The sequence below is a fragment of the Eleginops maclovinus genome, chromosome 2 (assembly GCF_036324505.1).
Source record: "Eleginops maclovinus isolate JMC-PN-2008 ecotype Puerto Natales chromosome 2, JC_Emac_rtc_rv5, whole genome shotgun sequence".
Classification (NCBI taxonomy): domain Eukaryota; kingdom Metazoa; phylum Chordata; class Actinopteri; order Perciformes; family Eleginopidae; genus Eleginops; species Eleginops maclovinus.
Window position 1 is genome coordinate 20,017,617 of NC_086350.1, and position 14,466 is coordinate 20,032,082.

General features: G+C 44.9%; 1 protein-coding gene across 1 annotated transcript; it reads right to left on the minus strand.

Moving 5' to 3' along the window:
• Positions 1-324: 324 nt before the first annotated feature.
• On the minus strand, positions 325-3,508 carry ndufa9a (NADH:ubiquinone oxidoreductase subunit A9a). Its single transcript, XM_063906815.1, has 7 exons — positions 3,496-3,508; positions 3,202-3,375; positions 2,664-2,761; positions 2,449-2,540; positions 1,958-2,032; positions 1,735-1,810; positions 325-1,484 (listed from the first exon to the last, which is right to left on the minus strand). Exons 1-7 carry the CDS (start codon positions 3,506-3,508, stop codon positions 1,404-1,406), a joined length of 609 nt encoding a protein of 202 aa, XP_063762885.1. The 3' UTR covers positions 325-1,403.
• Between the last annotated feature and the right edge of the window lie 10,958 nt (positions 3,509-14,466).

Consider the following 14,466-nt stretch of genomic DNA (forward strand, 5'->3'; position numbering starts at 1 on the left):
TGCCTACCACAATCATCCAAATCAAAACGTACACCATCTCCTCCCCCTTGGAGACGGCATCCGCTGTCTCCGGAGCTTGATAAGGATGTGTGTGCACAAAAGTCAACGGAGCGAGGCAAGGCAAGGCAAGGCAAGGCAAGTTTATTTATATAGCACCTTTCAACACAAGGCAGTTCAAAGAGCTTTTAAAAACAGTCATTTAAAAGCAAATAATAAAATAAACACAACAGGTATAATACACATGAATAAAAGTTATAAAGCAAACTAAAGCTACAGTTCAATGTTACATCAGAACTGCTCAATTAAAAGCAGCAGCAAAAATAAATGTTTTCAGCCTGGATTCAAGAGTAGCAGCGGACCTGCAGGGTTCTGGGAGTTTGTTCCAGATATTTGGAGCATAATAACTGAACGCTGCTTCTCCTTGTTTAGTTCTAATTCTGGGGACAGAAAGCTGACCTGCCCCAGAAGACCTGAGAGTTCTGGATGGTTCATAATGTAGCAGGAGATCAGAAATGTATTTTGGGACAAAACCATTCAATGCTCTATAAACCAGCAGCAGAACTTTGAAAAAGAGGGGGAAAAAACAGTTACAGAAGAGAGCCCTCCATGCAAGTCTTTGCTGACTCTTACAAATGCAGGTAATTAACCACAGACGACAAGATATTTGGAAAAAGGTGTTCCATTCTTCAAGGGACAAACCCTACACACAAGGTACTCCTCTCAGACACTTGCATCACTCATTTCCACATTATTTGAAAACATAATTGCTTTTGTCACTTGACTGTGTTTACACTATTGCCGCTATTCGACCAACCCCCGATCCGGAGCTTGAGCAGGACCTGGAGATGATAAAGATCTGGTTTTTCGTGTTCTCGCTGCAGCAGAGCCGGCTTTAAGCGCCAATAACCTGATTTTAGCTGACCACACTTGGATGCCCAGCAAGATCCAAGAACCAAATACGTCACGCTTACGTCGGAGCGGGGTGAGATTAACCTGAGTTTGACAGTTCATGGCGAGTACAGAAAATAAAAGTAATAAGCAGTAGCGCTGAGCAAAATGACTGGAACCACACACAAAAAAAATAAACTTAAAGTCAGGCAACACTAACCAGACTGAGTGTGATTCTGTTTATTATAATTATGGCAACTTCTTTTCTTCAGGACAGAAACCTTAGGGACTACAGAAGGAGTGTTTTTTGCATAGTGAGATGCTTTTTTATTTTTCCCCTTCTTGTGTGGACAAAGGCTAAATCTGACCTAATGGTTATAATGGCGTGGAGTGATCTTGCCATAAATTAAATATGTAAATAATTTGTTTTGTGTTATTACTGTAGACTTTCACGATTGCTTTACTCCCAGAGCAAGGTTTTCAAACAAAGGGATTATTTAAGGGCTGACCACTACCTACCCAACTAAAGCGTATGTCTTTCCATTAGCATCCGGGTCTCTGATTGCATTGACAATGGCCTTGGCCACATCCACCACCTGCAGGAGGAAAGAGACGGTTAAGTCAGGTTTGTTTTGTTTTTTTTAATTATTACTGTCTATCATTTCCTCAAGACAAACAAAGGGAACAAGACACTGTTTCTCCTTGGAAAATTCCTTCCGTCTTAAGGCAACTTAACTTGAAGTTAGGCGTTTAACAGAGACTCAGATGCTTAGCAATTGCTGGATATTTAAATGTGTTATAAAGGGATAGCTTTCAGAATAGTGTATTCCTTTTAAATAAACTTACATGAACAGGCTGCTTCACGGTCTTCTTCCCCTGAGATATGAGTGGAACGGCATTGCCAAACCAACGCATGTCTGAAAAAGATTTGAAGCAATACATAACATTGAGTTAAACTCTTCGAACTGTTCCAGGCTGTTCTTTAAAAATACCAAGATGTATTTCTCTGAGACTGGCACACTGCCATTCAAGCTTTACCACTCAATAGCCTAGCAAAATAGTTAAGAACCTGTCCTCCCTGCCAAACATCTCTGAGGGCTTCATGATGATTTCGTCAGGAAACACATCCTCGAAGCGATAGTTACTTTAAACAAAAAGAGCAAAAATACTTGCTTGTGAATGTTTACCTTCAATTCTCACGGCCATTCAGCATTGTTCTCTTACTAACATCGCAGAGACAGCTTTAATTCTATTTCATGTGAACAACAAAATACAACATAAATCTAGGGATGCACTGATGCAGAGGCAGTACATCGGCCAATAGAACAACATTAAAATGACAGATGTAATTTTTCCCAAGAAATACACAAAATGAATGAATGAATTAATCATAGTTCAGTACATTTGTGTGATGATTTTGTGATCATTCAAATTAAGTGTGATGTAGGGTTTATGAACATGTTACTTCCCTAGTACAAAAAAATAAAGAGAAAAATATTAACATTGGCCAAATTGTAATGCTCAACACTGGTATTGGCTGGTATTTTTAACCAACTATACCTTGTCTCCCACTCTCTGCCCACCAGATTGATGACAACATTAGAGTGCTCCAAAGCCCGTTTGATGGAGTCTTTGTTCCTGGCATCCCACTCCTGCAAAGAGACCGAAAGGAGACAACGAGTTTGCATTTCATTTAAGGCTCAAAATAGTTTTTTATATCGAGCACTTATTTACATTATTCCTGCAAGATTCCTGTGTGTCCGTGTTGATCTCACCATGAAAAGGAGCTGTCCAAGATCACCCATGGGTCTAAGGTACATGACGTCATACTGATCGCAGCGGTGAGGGATTACAACCTGAGAGCCAATCCGACCTGCAAATCATCATTTGATAAACGCATGCAATCAGATCTTTGAGTAAGGAGCTAAGAGAGGAGAACACAGGGGTCATTTGTTTTTGAATAGCTTACTTGGAATATGATGCAACAATACTTACAAAAACATAATACCAACATTTAAATGAACTGCAGTGATAGACTCCAAAATATATGTGCCCTTTCTGGAGGTTTTCTTTATATTGTTGTCTGGTTATCAAGAACTAAAATATGCAAGATTAAAAATCAGCTCTTGTCAGCCACTGAATTCAAACACGTGATCACAGCTGAGATTATATTTTATAGGTGATATAGCACGCATGGGGGGAAGTTTTCAAGCACCAGCTCAAGTAAATAAACAAATGTGTTGAAGATGAAGCAAATATTGTCGTGTGGGAAGTGATTTTACATCCATATTGCACAGTATATGTTAAACTCACAAAGCCTGTTGACCACGTATCGCCCCAGGAATCCTGTGGCACCAAACACTGTTGCCGCTATTCCACTCGAGGAGGAGCGTCCTCCTTTCCCCTTGGGGAGGACAGCATGGTGGAGCTTCCTCAGCTGGACTGTGGTGACAGAGGCTGCTGACAACACAGCAGGGGAGTAGCCACCTGTAGAGGACACATCAGGTGATCAGATTCAACCTCACTTCATGCTGGTTATGTTTATTTTTTTGTAATTGTTTTTATTGAGGGTTGTCAAACTGTTACTGAAGCTTGCTTTGGTTATACCACATCCATCCATCTATCCATCCATCCATCTATCTATCTAATAGGGCTGTCAAAGTTCTCTGTGACATTGGTTTTATCGATGCTATTGCCAAATGCGGGAAAATTGTCCCACTTCATGCAAAGGTTTCAGAAATCTTGTTATAATGTAGTTTTTTTCCCCACAAATGTGTCAGGCATTTATTTTTTATACAGCACCACACATGTATGTGTTTTATGCCCCCCTCCCAAAAATACAAACACTATTATGTTAAGCATGATTAATCACCATTTATTATTGTTTTTAATACATAAAAACAAAACACAGAAGAGTGTTTTTAATTTCCTAATTTATATATATTTAAAACACCCAGACTAAAGCATTGAAATCAAATTTGTACACAGCATTGCACTGTTATGGTATTGTACACTACTATTTTTTGCTGCCTCTCTCTCATTACACACTACAAAACTAGTGTTGCACACTTGGACACAAAAGGGACTTCCAGGCGTGCAAATAGTTCTTTACTTCTTTTCGTTCTGTGGAAATACAGCAACACAAGCACACCACTACAACGCAGCTGCATACTGTTGGCTAGGTCTAACGAGTGACGCACATTATCAACATTCACCCGCACTGTTAAACTTCCATAAAACATAAAATATCACATGCCCGCTTGCATTAACAACCAGCAAAACACACATTCAGTCTGACGTTGTTCTGCACAAATACGCAACTTATACTCTAGCAAGCTACAAGAGGTTACTGCATTTAATATTAGCGAAGGTTACACTGTTGATTCCCATATTAGCGACCAGGTGAAGCACTGTTTCACACGACACCCTCTTATTACTCATTTACTTGTAGACTCGGATATAGATCCCATTATGTACAGTACCGTTAGTCTGTTACTCTTACACATTCGTTTTACATCTCTGCCACTACTTTAATGCATCTTTTTACTACTTTTGCTCAACTGTGGAAATACAGAAACACAAGCACATCTCTACAACACAGCTACATACTGTTGGCTAGGTCTAAAGAGTGACGCCTGTGCCCCTCCTACGTCTTCACCTAAAAGGACCCTTAAGCTGCCCTAAGTGCCTGTATGAGCCTTACACATTGCAACCATAACTTGACCTACTAAAATATTATAGTTGCTATTGCAGATTGACACATATATCAGAACATTACAAATTATCAAATACAAAAAAACACTACAGTGCCCATAGAAAAATAATACAGTTTCCATGTCCATTAACATTCCAGTGTCCATCAATATGGCAAACATTATTGAGGGCCCCACACTAGCTATACGTAATAGGAAACTGGCGAATGCACTGAGCAGATGAAATGAGCAATAAGACGTATTTTAGGGGTCCATGCTTACTTGAGAAAAATACAATTACAAACAGAAACCTTAGACTGTGATGCAAAATGAGACAAGTACCTCTGACTGCCGGCCGCAGACCGGGGCGGTAACCAACCTGGGGAGGAGTCAAACATTTGACTCCTCCCCTAGATCTTTTTCTTCATGCAGTATTATTATAACGATGGGGTCGGGTGCGCTACCAGAAGGGTGGCAGTGAAATCAGAGGGTCTCGACGGACCAGACTCAGGCAACAGAAGCTGGCTTTGGGGACGTGGAATGTCACCTCTCTGGGGGGGAAGGAGCCGGAGCTTGTGCGGGAGGTGGAACGTTACCAGTTGGATCTGGTGGGGCTCACCTCTACGAACAGCGTCAGCTCTGGTGGGGCTCACCTCTACGCACAGCGTCAGCGTCGGCCCCCCTGATCTGAACCGGAGTGGTGGTTTGTTACTGGACTTCTGTGCTAGTCATGGATTGGCCATGACAAACACCATGTTCGAACATAAGGATGCTCATAAGTGTACGTGGTACCAGAGCACCCTAGGCAGAAGGTCCATGATCGATTTTGTTAACGTATCATCGAACCTGAGGCCGCATATTTTGGACACTCGGGTGAAGAGAGGGGCGGAGTTGTCAACTGATTACCATCTGGTGGTGAGTTGGGTCGAGTGGCGGGGGAAGCCTCTAGACAGACCTGGCCCAAACGTGTAGTGCGGGTGAACTGGGAACGTCTGGAGGAGTCCGATGTCCAGGAGGCCTTCAACTCACACCTCCGGCGGAGCTTTTCAGGCATCCCTGTGGAGGCTGGGGACATTGAACCAGAGTGGGCGGTGTTCAAAGCCTCCATTGCCAAAGCAGAACCTCGGGGAGCTGTGGTCTCAAGGTTTTAGGTGCCTCAAGGGGCGGTAACCCTCGAACCTCCTGGTGGACACCGGTGGTCAGGGAAGCCGTCCGACTGAAAAAGGAGACCTTCCAGGATATGTTATCCCTGGGTACTCCTGACGCAGTTGCAAGGTATCGACGGGCCCGAAGGGCAGCAGCCTCAGCCGTGGCCGAGGCAAAGCAGCGGGTGTGGGAGAAGTTCGGAGAAGCCATGGAGAAGGACTTTCGGTCGGCACCAAAGTTGTTCTGGAAAACCGTCCGACACCTCAGGAGGGGGAAGCAGGGAACCATCCAAGCTGTGTACAGTGAGGATGGGACACTGTTGACCTCAACTGATAGTGTGTTAGGGCGGTGGAAGGAACACTTTGAGGAATTCCTGAATCGAACAACTCCGCACTCTATGTTAGAGGCGGAGCTGGAGTATGAAGGGGGATCAATTCCAATCTCACGGGGGGAAGTCACTGAGGTAGTTAAACAGCTCCAGAGTGGCAAAGCCCCGGGGGTGGATGAGATCCGCCCAAAAATGCTGAAGGCTCTGGGTGTTGAGGGACTGTCATGGTTGACACGTCTCATCAACATTGCGTGGAAGTCGGAAACAGTACCGAATGAGTGGCAGACCGGGGTGGTGGTTCCTCTTTTTAAAAAGGGGGATCAGAGGGTGTGTGCCAATTACAGAGGCATCACATTACTCAGCCTCCCCGGGAAAGTTTACTCTAAGCTGCTGGAAAGGAGGGTCCGGCCGATTGTCGAACCTCAGATTGAGGAGGAACAATGCGGTTTTCGTCCTGGTCGTGGAACCACGGACCAGCTTTTCACTCTCGCAAGGATCCTGGAGGGGGCCTGGGAGTACGCTCATCCGGTCTACATGTGCTTTGTGGAGAAGGCGTATGACCGGGTTCCCAGGGAGATACTGTGGGAGGTGCTGCGGGAGTATGGGGTGAGGGGGTCTCTACTCAGGGCCATCCAATCTCTGTACTCTCAAAGCGAGAGCTGTGTCCGTGTCCTCGGTAGCATGGACTGTCCACTCCAGGTAGGGAATGAAGCCTTAGCCCAAGTGAAGGAGTACTGCAGTCGCTTTACCGCACCGTTGTGACGAAAAGAGAGCTGAGCCAGAAGGCAAAGCTCTCTGTCTACCGGGCCATCTTCGTTCCTACCCTCACCTATGGTCATGAAGGATGGGTCATGACCGAAAGAACGAGATCGCAGATACAAGCGGCCGAAATGGGATTTCTCCGCAGGGTGGCTGGCATCTCCCTTAGGGATAAGGTGAGAAGTTCAGTCCTCCGGGAGGGACTCGGAGTAGAACCGCTGCTCCTTCGCGTTGAAAGGAGTCAGTTGAGGTGGTTTGGGCACCTAGTGAGGATGCCACCAGGGCGCCTCCCTAGGGAGGTTTTCCAGGCACGTCCAGCTGGGAAGAGACCGAGGGGTAGACCTAGGACCAGGTTGAGGGATTATATCTCTTCACTGGCCTGGGAGCGTCTTGGAATTTCTGGTTGATGTGGCCAGGGAAAGGAAAGTTTGGGGCTCTCTGCTGGAGCTGTTACCTCCGCGACCCTGACGGAAAAGTGGGAGAAGATGGATGGCTGGATGGATGGATAGAACCTTTTTTAATAAAAGTCTCATATTTGCAGGAAGAAGTAGTTATTTAAACATCTATAACATACTTCCAGAATGTATGAGTTATGTTATACAAGGTTATATATGCCAATTTAATTGCCAGCCTTTTCGATTAAGTCTGCTGTTTTTTTTGTTGTTGCTTGCAGTAGTAGTCCGTTACTTATATCGTGATGAGTCATCCGTCTATTTTGATAAATGTTAAAACTTTTATTTTATTATGTCATTGTTAATATATAGTTACTACCCATCCTGCTATGCTAATGACACATTGTGTAACATTTTACATTTACCAAAAACATTTTCCTCATTGCAATGTAGACAGACTATATTGACAAGCTGAATGTGCTTTGTATATTAACTTATACCAGACTCAGAAGGCCACAACACAGTGGTTAATTTGAGCCGGATCCTGCCGGAACAGGATCCGGCACCTCTTCATTTTGGCCACCCTGTGTTCCGGCACCTATTTGGGCAGATCCGGTACCTCTCACAAAAAATAAAAATAAAAAAATGGTTAAAATGAAATAAAATATACAGATATTAATTTACAGAAAAAAATCCCAAGAATTTCATGTCGTTTATTAAGATTAAGATTTGAAAGAGTCGGAGATCTGTGTTGACGCACTGAAAAGCTGGACCAACGGACAAACGCGTTCACTTTTGAAATTCGCCACATGAGGAGCACTTCGCAGAGAGGAAGAAACTAATTAAATGCAAGCATGTCAAAAAGACAGTTAAATTTACTGTCTTTCTTCAAAAAGAAGGAAGAGGTAATAGACACTTCAAAACGAGTCAGAAAAGCCTCCACAAGCAGCGACGAGGGCAGCTGCAGCGGTCATGTTGATGGTCAAAACCAGGAGGAGGTTAGCGCCGCAACAGCTAGCCAGCTAGCTAACCGACAGCTAGCCAAGCCCGGGCAGGAGGCTGGCACCGTGTCAGCAGCGGATCAGGTTCACCGCCAGCCGGAGCAGGAGCCAGCTACCGTCGGCCAGGTGGACCACCAACAGCAACCGGTGGGTACCCTGGCATCAACTAGCCCGGCAGGCAAGTGGAACCGCGACATCAGGCTTACAGCAGGAAGAGTCAGTAGGAGAGCAGAGCGTAGAGGAGTGTGGGACGTCCAGCGACAGGTCAGGGATGGGAAACTGGCAAAAGAGTGGGTTTTATGCACAGTAACCTCATCTGCTTCAGATATTATAAAACAGCAACGCGCACTTAGAAAAAAGGTATTTGAACATGCCCGTACCAAGGCTCACCTAGCAGCAGCAAACATTCTCGAAAAGGCAAAAGTGGACACTTTAGGACAATCTATAATTAATAGTCAGTCTGAACAGATGGCCACTACAGCTCGCGTATTTCGCACGGCGTACAAGGAGGCTAAACGCCACCGTCCCGCATATGGCTTCGAACAGGAGATTGATTGCCAAGAATTAAATGGACTCGATATGGGGAGAATTTTACATTCCAATGTTGCATGTGGAAACATACAGAAACACATTTCTGAAGAAATGAAAAGAAAACCGTTTGAAAAAATAGTACAGTGCACTCCCAAAATCAGTGTAATGCTGGATGAGTCAACCAGTTTAAGCAAAAAGAGCTGCTTGATAATATACATTAGGGCTCAGTTGCCCGATATGGACAAGCCTACAAACATTTTTACTGAACTCGTAGATGATCTAACTGCGCAAGGTATTGTCCACAAACTGTTGTCTGCTCTGGAGCGCCTGCATTTGACACAGGATTTTCTCTCTAAGACCCTCATTGGAGTAACTTGTGATGGTGCTTCGGTTATGTTAGGGCGTAAAAGCGGAGTGGCGAGTCGGCTCCAGGCCATGTTTCCCAACATTACTGTGTGGCACTGCTCAGCCCACAGGCTTGAGCTTGCAGTCGCAGACGTAGTGAAAGAGATGGGTGCTATAAATCACTTTAAAATATTGATGGACAAGATATATGCACTGTATCTAACAAAAATCGAATGGAGCCGAGAGAGTCAGCTGAGAGCTTGGATGTCCAGCTATGCAAAATAGGTCGTATTTTAGACACTAGATGGGTGGCATCAAGTTTTAGAACCGTTGAAGCAGTGTGGAAGAACTACCCAGCACTTTACAAGCATTTCAAAACTGCATCAGAAGATCCCTCCCGTAACAGTGTCACAAAGCAAACATACAGTGGGCTTGCTATGCGCTTATCTTCGCATGCGTTTGTGAACAATTTAGGCATAATGTGCGATGCATTGCAAGAATTATCTGAGCTCTCAGTCGAGCTTCAAAAACGAGACATTACCATCATTTCAGCACACAAGTCAATTTGTCGGGAAATCAGGGTACTTGAGGCCATGTCGGATCGGCCAGGTCGCTACACTGAACTGAGCCAAAGGGGAATTGAGGAAAACTCTTTCCATGGCATCACGCTGAATGGAGGAAAATCAAGCGACAGATCACTCGACCCCAAGCAGTTTTTTCTAACTGTGGCCAAGAACTTGGAGGACCGTATGTTATCTCAAGGAGGCCGGATGCCAGATAAAACTGGATATAACAAGTTCATTGAGGAGTTGAAGGTGCTTTACGCACAATACTGGCCCGAGGACGCAGGTGCGCTGTATGGAGAGATTGAGGTCGAGTCACTGTGTCAGCGCTTCAACATTGCCAACCCGCGCGCAGTCATACGGGCCTACAGAAGGTACAGAGACTCAGATGGCAAAGACCCCCCCGATGAGCTGATGGAGTTACTTGTTGCTGTCAACAGCATTCCAATTGCAAGTGCTGAATGTGAGCGCGGATTTTCACAAATGGACTTGATTTGCACTCCCAACCGTAGCTCTTTGCTCACATCCACCATGTCATCTTTACTCTTCCTAAATCTTGTTGGACCCCCCCTGGCTAAATTCAATCCAGTCCCGTACGTGAGGTCCTGGGTGGCCAAAGGACACAGAACTGCCACAGACACACGCAGTAAAAGTAGAAAAAAAGAGATGGAGGACAATCCTACGACGGAGTATTAGGGCCACATATGAAGAAAAAAAATGTTTTTGCCGTGACGAGATTAAAGTCGACACGGCGACTTTAAAGTCGACACGTTGACTTTAAAGTCGACACGGCGACTTTAAAGTCGACATGTTGACTTTAAAGTCGACACGGCGACTTTAAACTCGACACGTCGAGATTAAACTCGACATGTCGAGAATAAAGTTGAAATTAGTTGGGAGACATAGTACCGCTCCCACAGGTCCTGCACTGAATCCGAAATGGCTTGTGTAGATCATTTGGTCAAATTATACTTCCGAATTGGATTTAACAATAAAGAGATCCTCGCTGTTTTAGCGCAGAACCACAGTGTGGTGATTAGTGTAAGAACCATGCGTGACTCAAACTGCACCTGTGGAGCGGTTGCTTTCTCTCTGAATAGTTTTCAGTGTCAATTGACATAAAGTCGAGATTATTCTCGACATGTCGAGATTAAAGTCGACATAATATTTCAACTTTATTCTCGACATTTCGAGTTTAATGTCGACATGTTGACTTTAAAGTCGCCGTGTCGACTTTAATCTCGTCACGGCAAAAAAAAATTTTTTCTTCATATGTGGCCCTATACTCCGTCGTACAATCCGGACATGCTCGTGATGTGGGGTGTTTTAAACAACTAAATATGGTGAGCAAACATACTGTCTATTAATAGGCCGCCGTGCCAATCTTTGAATAATAGATATTTTTTTTACACGTTAAACCTGTTGAGAAATTGATTGCTGGCTGTATACTGAAGTCCCACCTGTGGTGATGTGTTGTTGTTGTGCGTTGTGCGTACTATCCTAAAATAATTGTAAATTATCGTCATAACATTTATACCATGGATACTATTTGAAATCGAGGCTTGTATGTCCCACAGCGTTGCAAGTGGACATTTTCATGTTGTTTTCAGCACCTTTTATGTATACGTTCCGGGACCTGTACGCGTCTCGTCATCCCTGAGCTGTCATGTACTTTGCGTTCCGGCACCTTATGATTTACAAATTAAGCACTGCCACAACATCATATTTTTATTAAACAACCTAATGAACAGTTGATATAAAAATAACAGAAAAAGATATAAAGAAAAGATAATAATCACAGCAAACTAATTAAACAAATAATCACTTATGATTATTACAAATAATCAACAAAATCAATCAAAAATGTTGCTGCCTCGATGGTGTTTCTCAGGAAAGCATCTTTTTCCTTGAAGAAAAAGTAAGAATAAACAGTAAGACTAGTGGCTCTGAGTGAAAAAAATGACATCCCACTTCCCCAAAACCACGAAGGCATGCAAATAAAAGCAACTATTACTGAATGTTTTCAGTGATATCTATAAGTACTCAACAAGTCATCACAACTATTTTATCTTGTTAGGCATTAAGCCTTCAGCATCACACACATTAGAATACATACCAAGTTCCCAGGTGCCAGTTCGCTCTGCAATTGGTGTTCAGTATTGTCTAGAAAAAAATACAGAATGTGTTCTGTGTCTCTACTGTGTGCACTTGAGGGGCCACTGGGTGCTTACGTGCTTTTAAGTGCTTCACAAAGTGTGCTCTGTTTATAAAGGCTTGTGTACAATAGCACCCTTTACGCGCGGTGGAAATACACTGGACCATGTTTACACTCCTTTCCGGCATGGATATAAAGCCCTCCCCCGCCCCCCCCTTCGGCAAGTCAGACCACATATCTCTTCTTCTGCTCCCCGTTTACCGGCAGAGACTGAAGAGGGACCGACCTGTGACAAGGACAGTGCAGCGTTGGTCCGAGCAGTCTGACTCTGCTCTCCGCCACTGCTTTGGCATCACGGAGTGGTGTGTGTTTGAGGAGGACGATATAAACACACACACTGACGCGGTCATTTGCTACATCGGCAAATGCATCGATGACGTCGTGCCGCGGATTACTGTACGGACATTCCCAAATGAGAAGCCCTGGATAAACGGCGAGGTCCGAGCTAAACTTAAAGCACGGGCCATCGCGCACAGCGGCGGTGATTTGGATGAGTACAGGAATTCCAGGTATGCACTCCGGAGAGCTATTAGCAGTGCGAAAAGACAATTCAGGGACCAGCTGGAGTCGAACTACAAGGGCTCAACAGCCAGAAATATGTGGTCTGGACTAAAAACAATAACAGACTACAAAAGGACAACGAGTGGTGCTGAGGAAGTGTCTGCATCTCTCCCAGATGAACTGAACACATTTTATGCACGCTTTGAGAAGCCCCCGGCTGTGGAGGCACAAAAGGCCCAGGATCCCTGCTCACTGGTTTTAACCAGTGCAGATGTGTGTAGATCTCTGAAAAGGATCAACGCACACAGGGCTCCTGGACCTGATGGCATCCCTGGCCGTGCTCTCAAGGTGTGTGCAGTTCAGCTGGCAGATGTGTTCACAGACATTTTCAATAGGTCACTGCTCCAGTCTGTAGTCCCCACATGTTTTAAAGAGTCCATCATTGTCCCTGTCCCCAAAAAGACAAAACCCATCTGCCTCAATGACTACCGCCCAGTTGCACTCACCTCCATCATCATGAAGTGCTTTGAGCGGTTAGTCAACCTTTTATCACCTCCTCCCTCCCTGACTCACTGGACCCCCTGCAGTTTGCCTACAGAGCAAACAGGTCCACGGATGATGCCATCTCCCTTACCCTCCACACTGCCCTCTCTCACCTGGACCAGAGGAACACTTATGTGAGAATGCTGTTCATTGACTACAGTTCAGCATTCAACACCATTGTGCCCTCCAAGCTCATCATTAAGCTCAGGGACCTTGGGCTCAACAGCGCCCTCTGTGACTGGATCATGAGCTTCCTAACGGGCAGATCCCAGGCAGTGCGGATGGGGAACATCACATCCTCCACCTTGACCCTCAACACCGGAGCCCCTCAGGGTTGTGTGCTCAGCCCTCTCCTCTACTCCCTGTTCACGCACGACTGTGTGGCCACACACAGCTCCAACACCATCATCAAGTTTGCTGACGACACGATCGTCATCGGCCTGATCACAGACGGCGACGAGACGGCGTACAGAGAGGAGGTCAGAGCCCTGACATCTTGGTGCCAGGACAACAACCTCCATCTCAACGTCAGCAAAACAAAGGAGCTGATTGTGGACTACAGGAAGAGGCAGAGAGAGGCACACACACCCATCACCATCGACGGGACTCCTGTGGAGAGAGTCAGCAGCTTCAGGTTCCTCAGGGTAAACATCAGTGAGGACCTGACATGGACACATCACACCAGGGTCATATCCAAGACGGCTCGACAGCGGCTCTTCTTCCTCCGCAGGCTGCGGAAGTTCAACATGGACTCCAGGATACTCTGCAACTTCTACAGGTGCACCATCGAGAGTATCCTGACTGGCTGCATCACCGCCTGGTATGGCAGTTGCACCGCCCTCAACCGTAAGACTCTACAGAGGGTGGTGAAAACTGCTCAGCACATCACCAGGACGGAGCTGCCATCCATGGAGGACCTCTACACCCAGCGGTGTAGGAAGAAGGCCGGTAGGATATTAAAGGACCCCAATCACCCCAGCAACAGTCTCTTCTGTCTGCTGCCGTCTGGCAGACGGTACCGCAGCATCCGGACCAAGACTACCAGACTCAGAGACAGTTTTATACCACAGGCTATAAGACTGCTGAACTCCTGAGTTCTGTGAATGTCTACTCACATCTTTTTATAGTACACACATACATATATATATATATATTATACACATCTGCCATACATATCTGTTTATAGTACACATATCTATATATTATACATATCTGCCATATACATCTGCTATACATAATATATGCATCTGTCCATACCTCCTCATTCAACAGTGTAAAGTGTTTAAATACTTTCAATGTATTCCAAATATGTATATATTTCACATCCTCAAATCTTTATTGTTGATATTGTAAATATTCTTCTCTCTTTTTCACTATTTTATTTATCTTATTTGCACCATGTATGTGGAGTTGTTGGAGGAGCACGCGACATAAGATTTTCATTGCCAACGTATACGTTGTATCTGCAGTGCATATGACAAATAAAACCTTGAAACCTTGAAACCTTTATGATTGTGAACTCTTAGGTGTACCTCTGTGCCTCACTGAAGCATGGCCTTTAA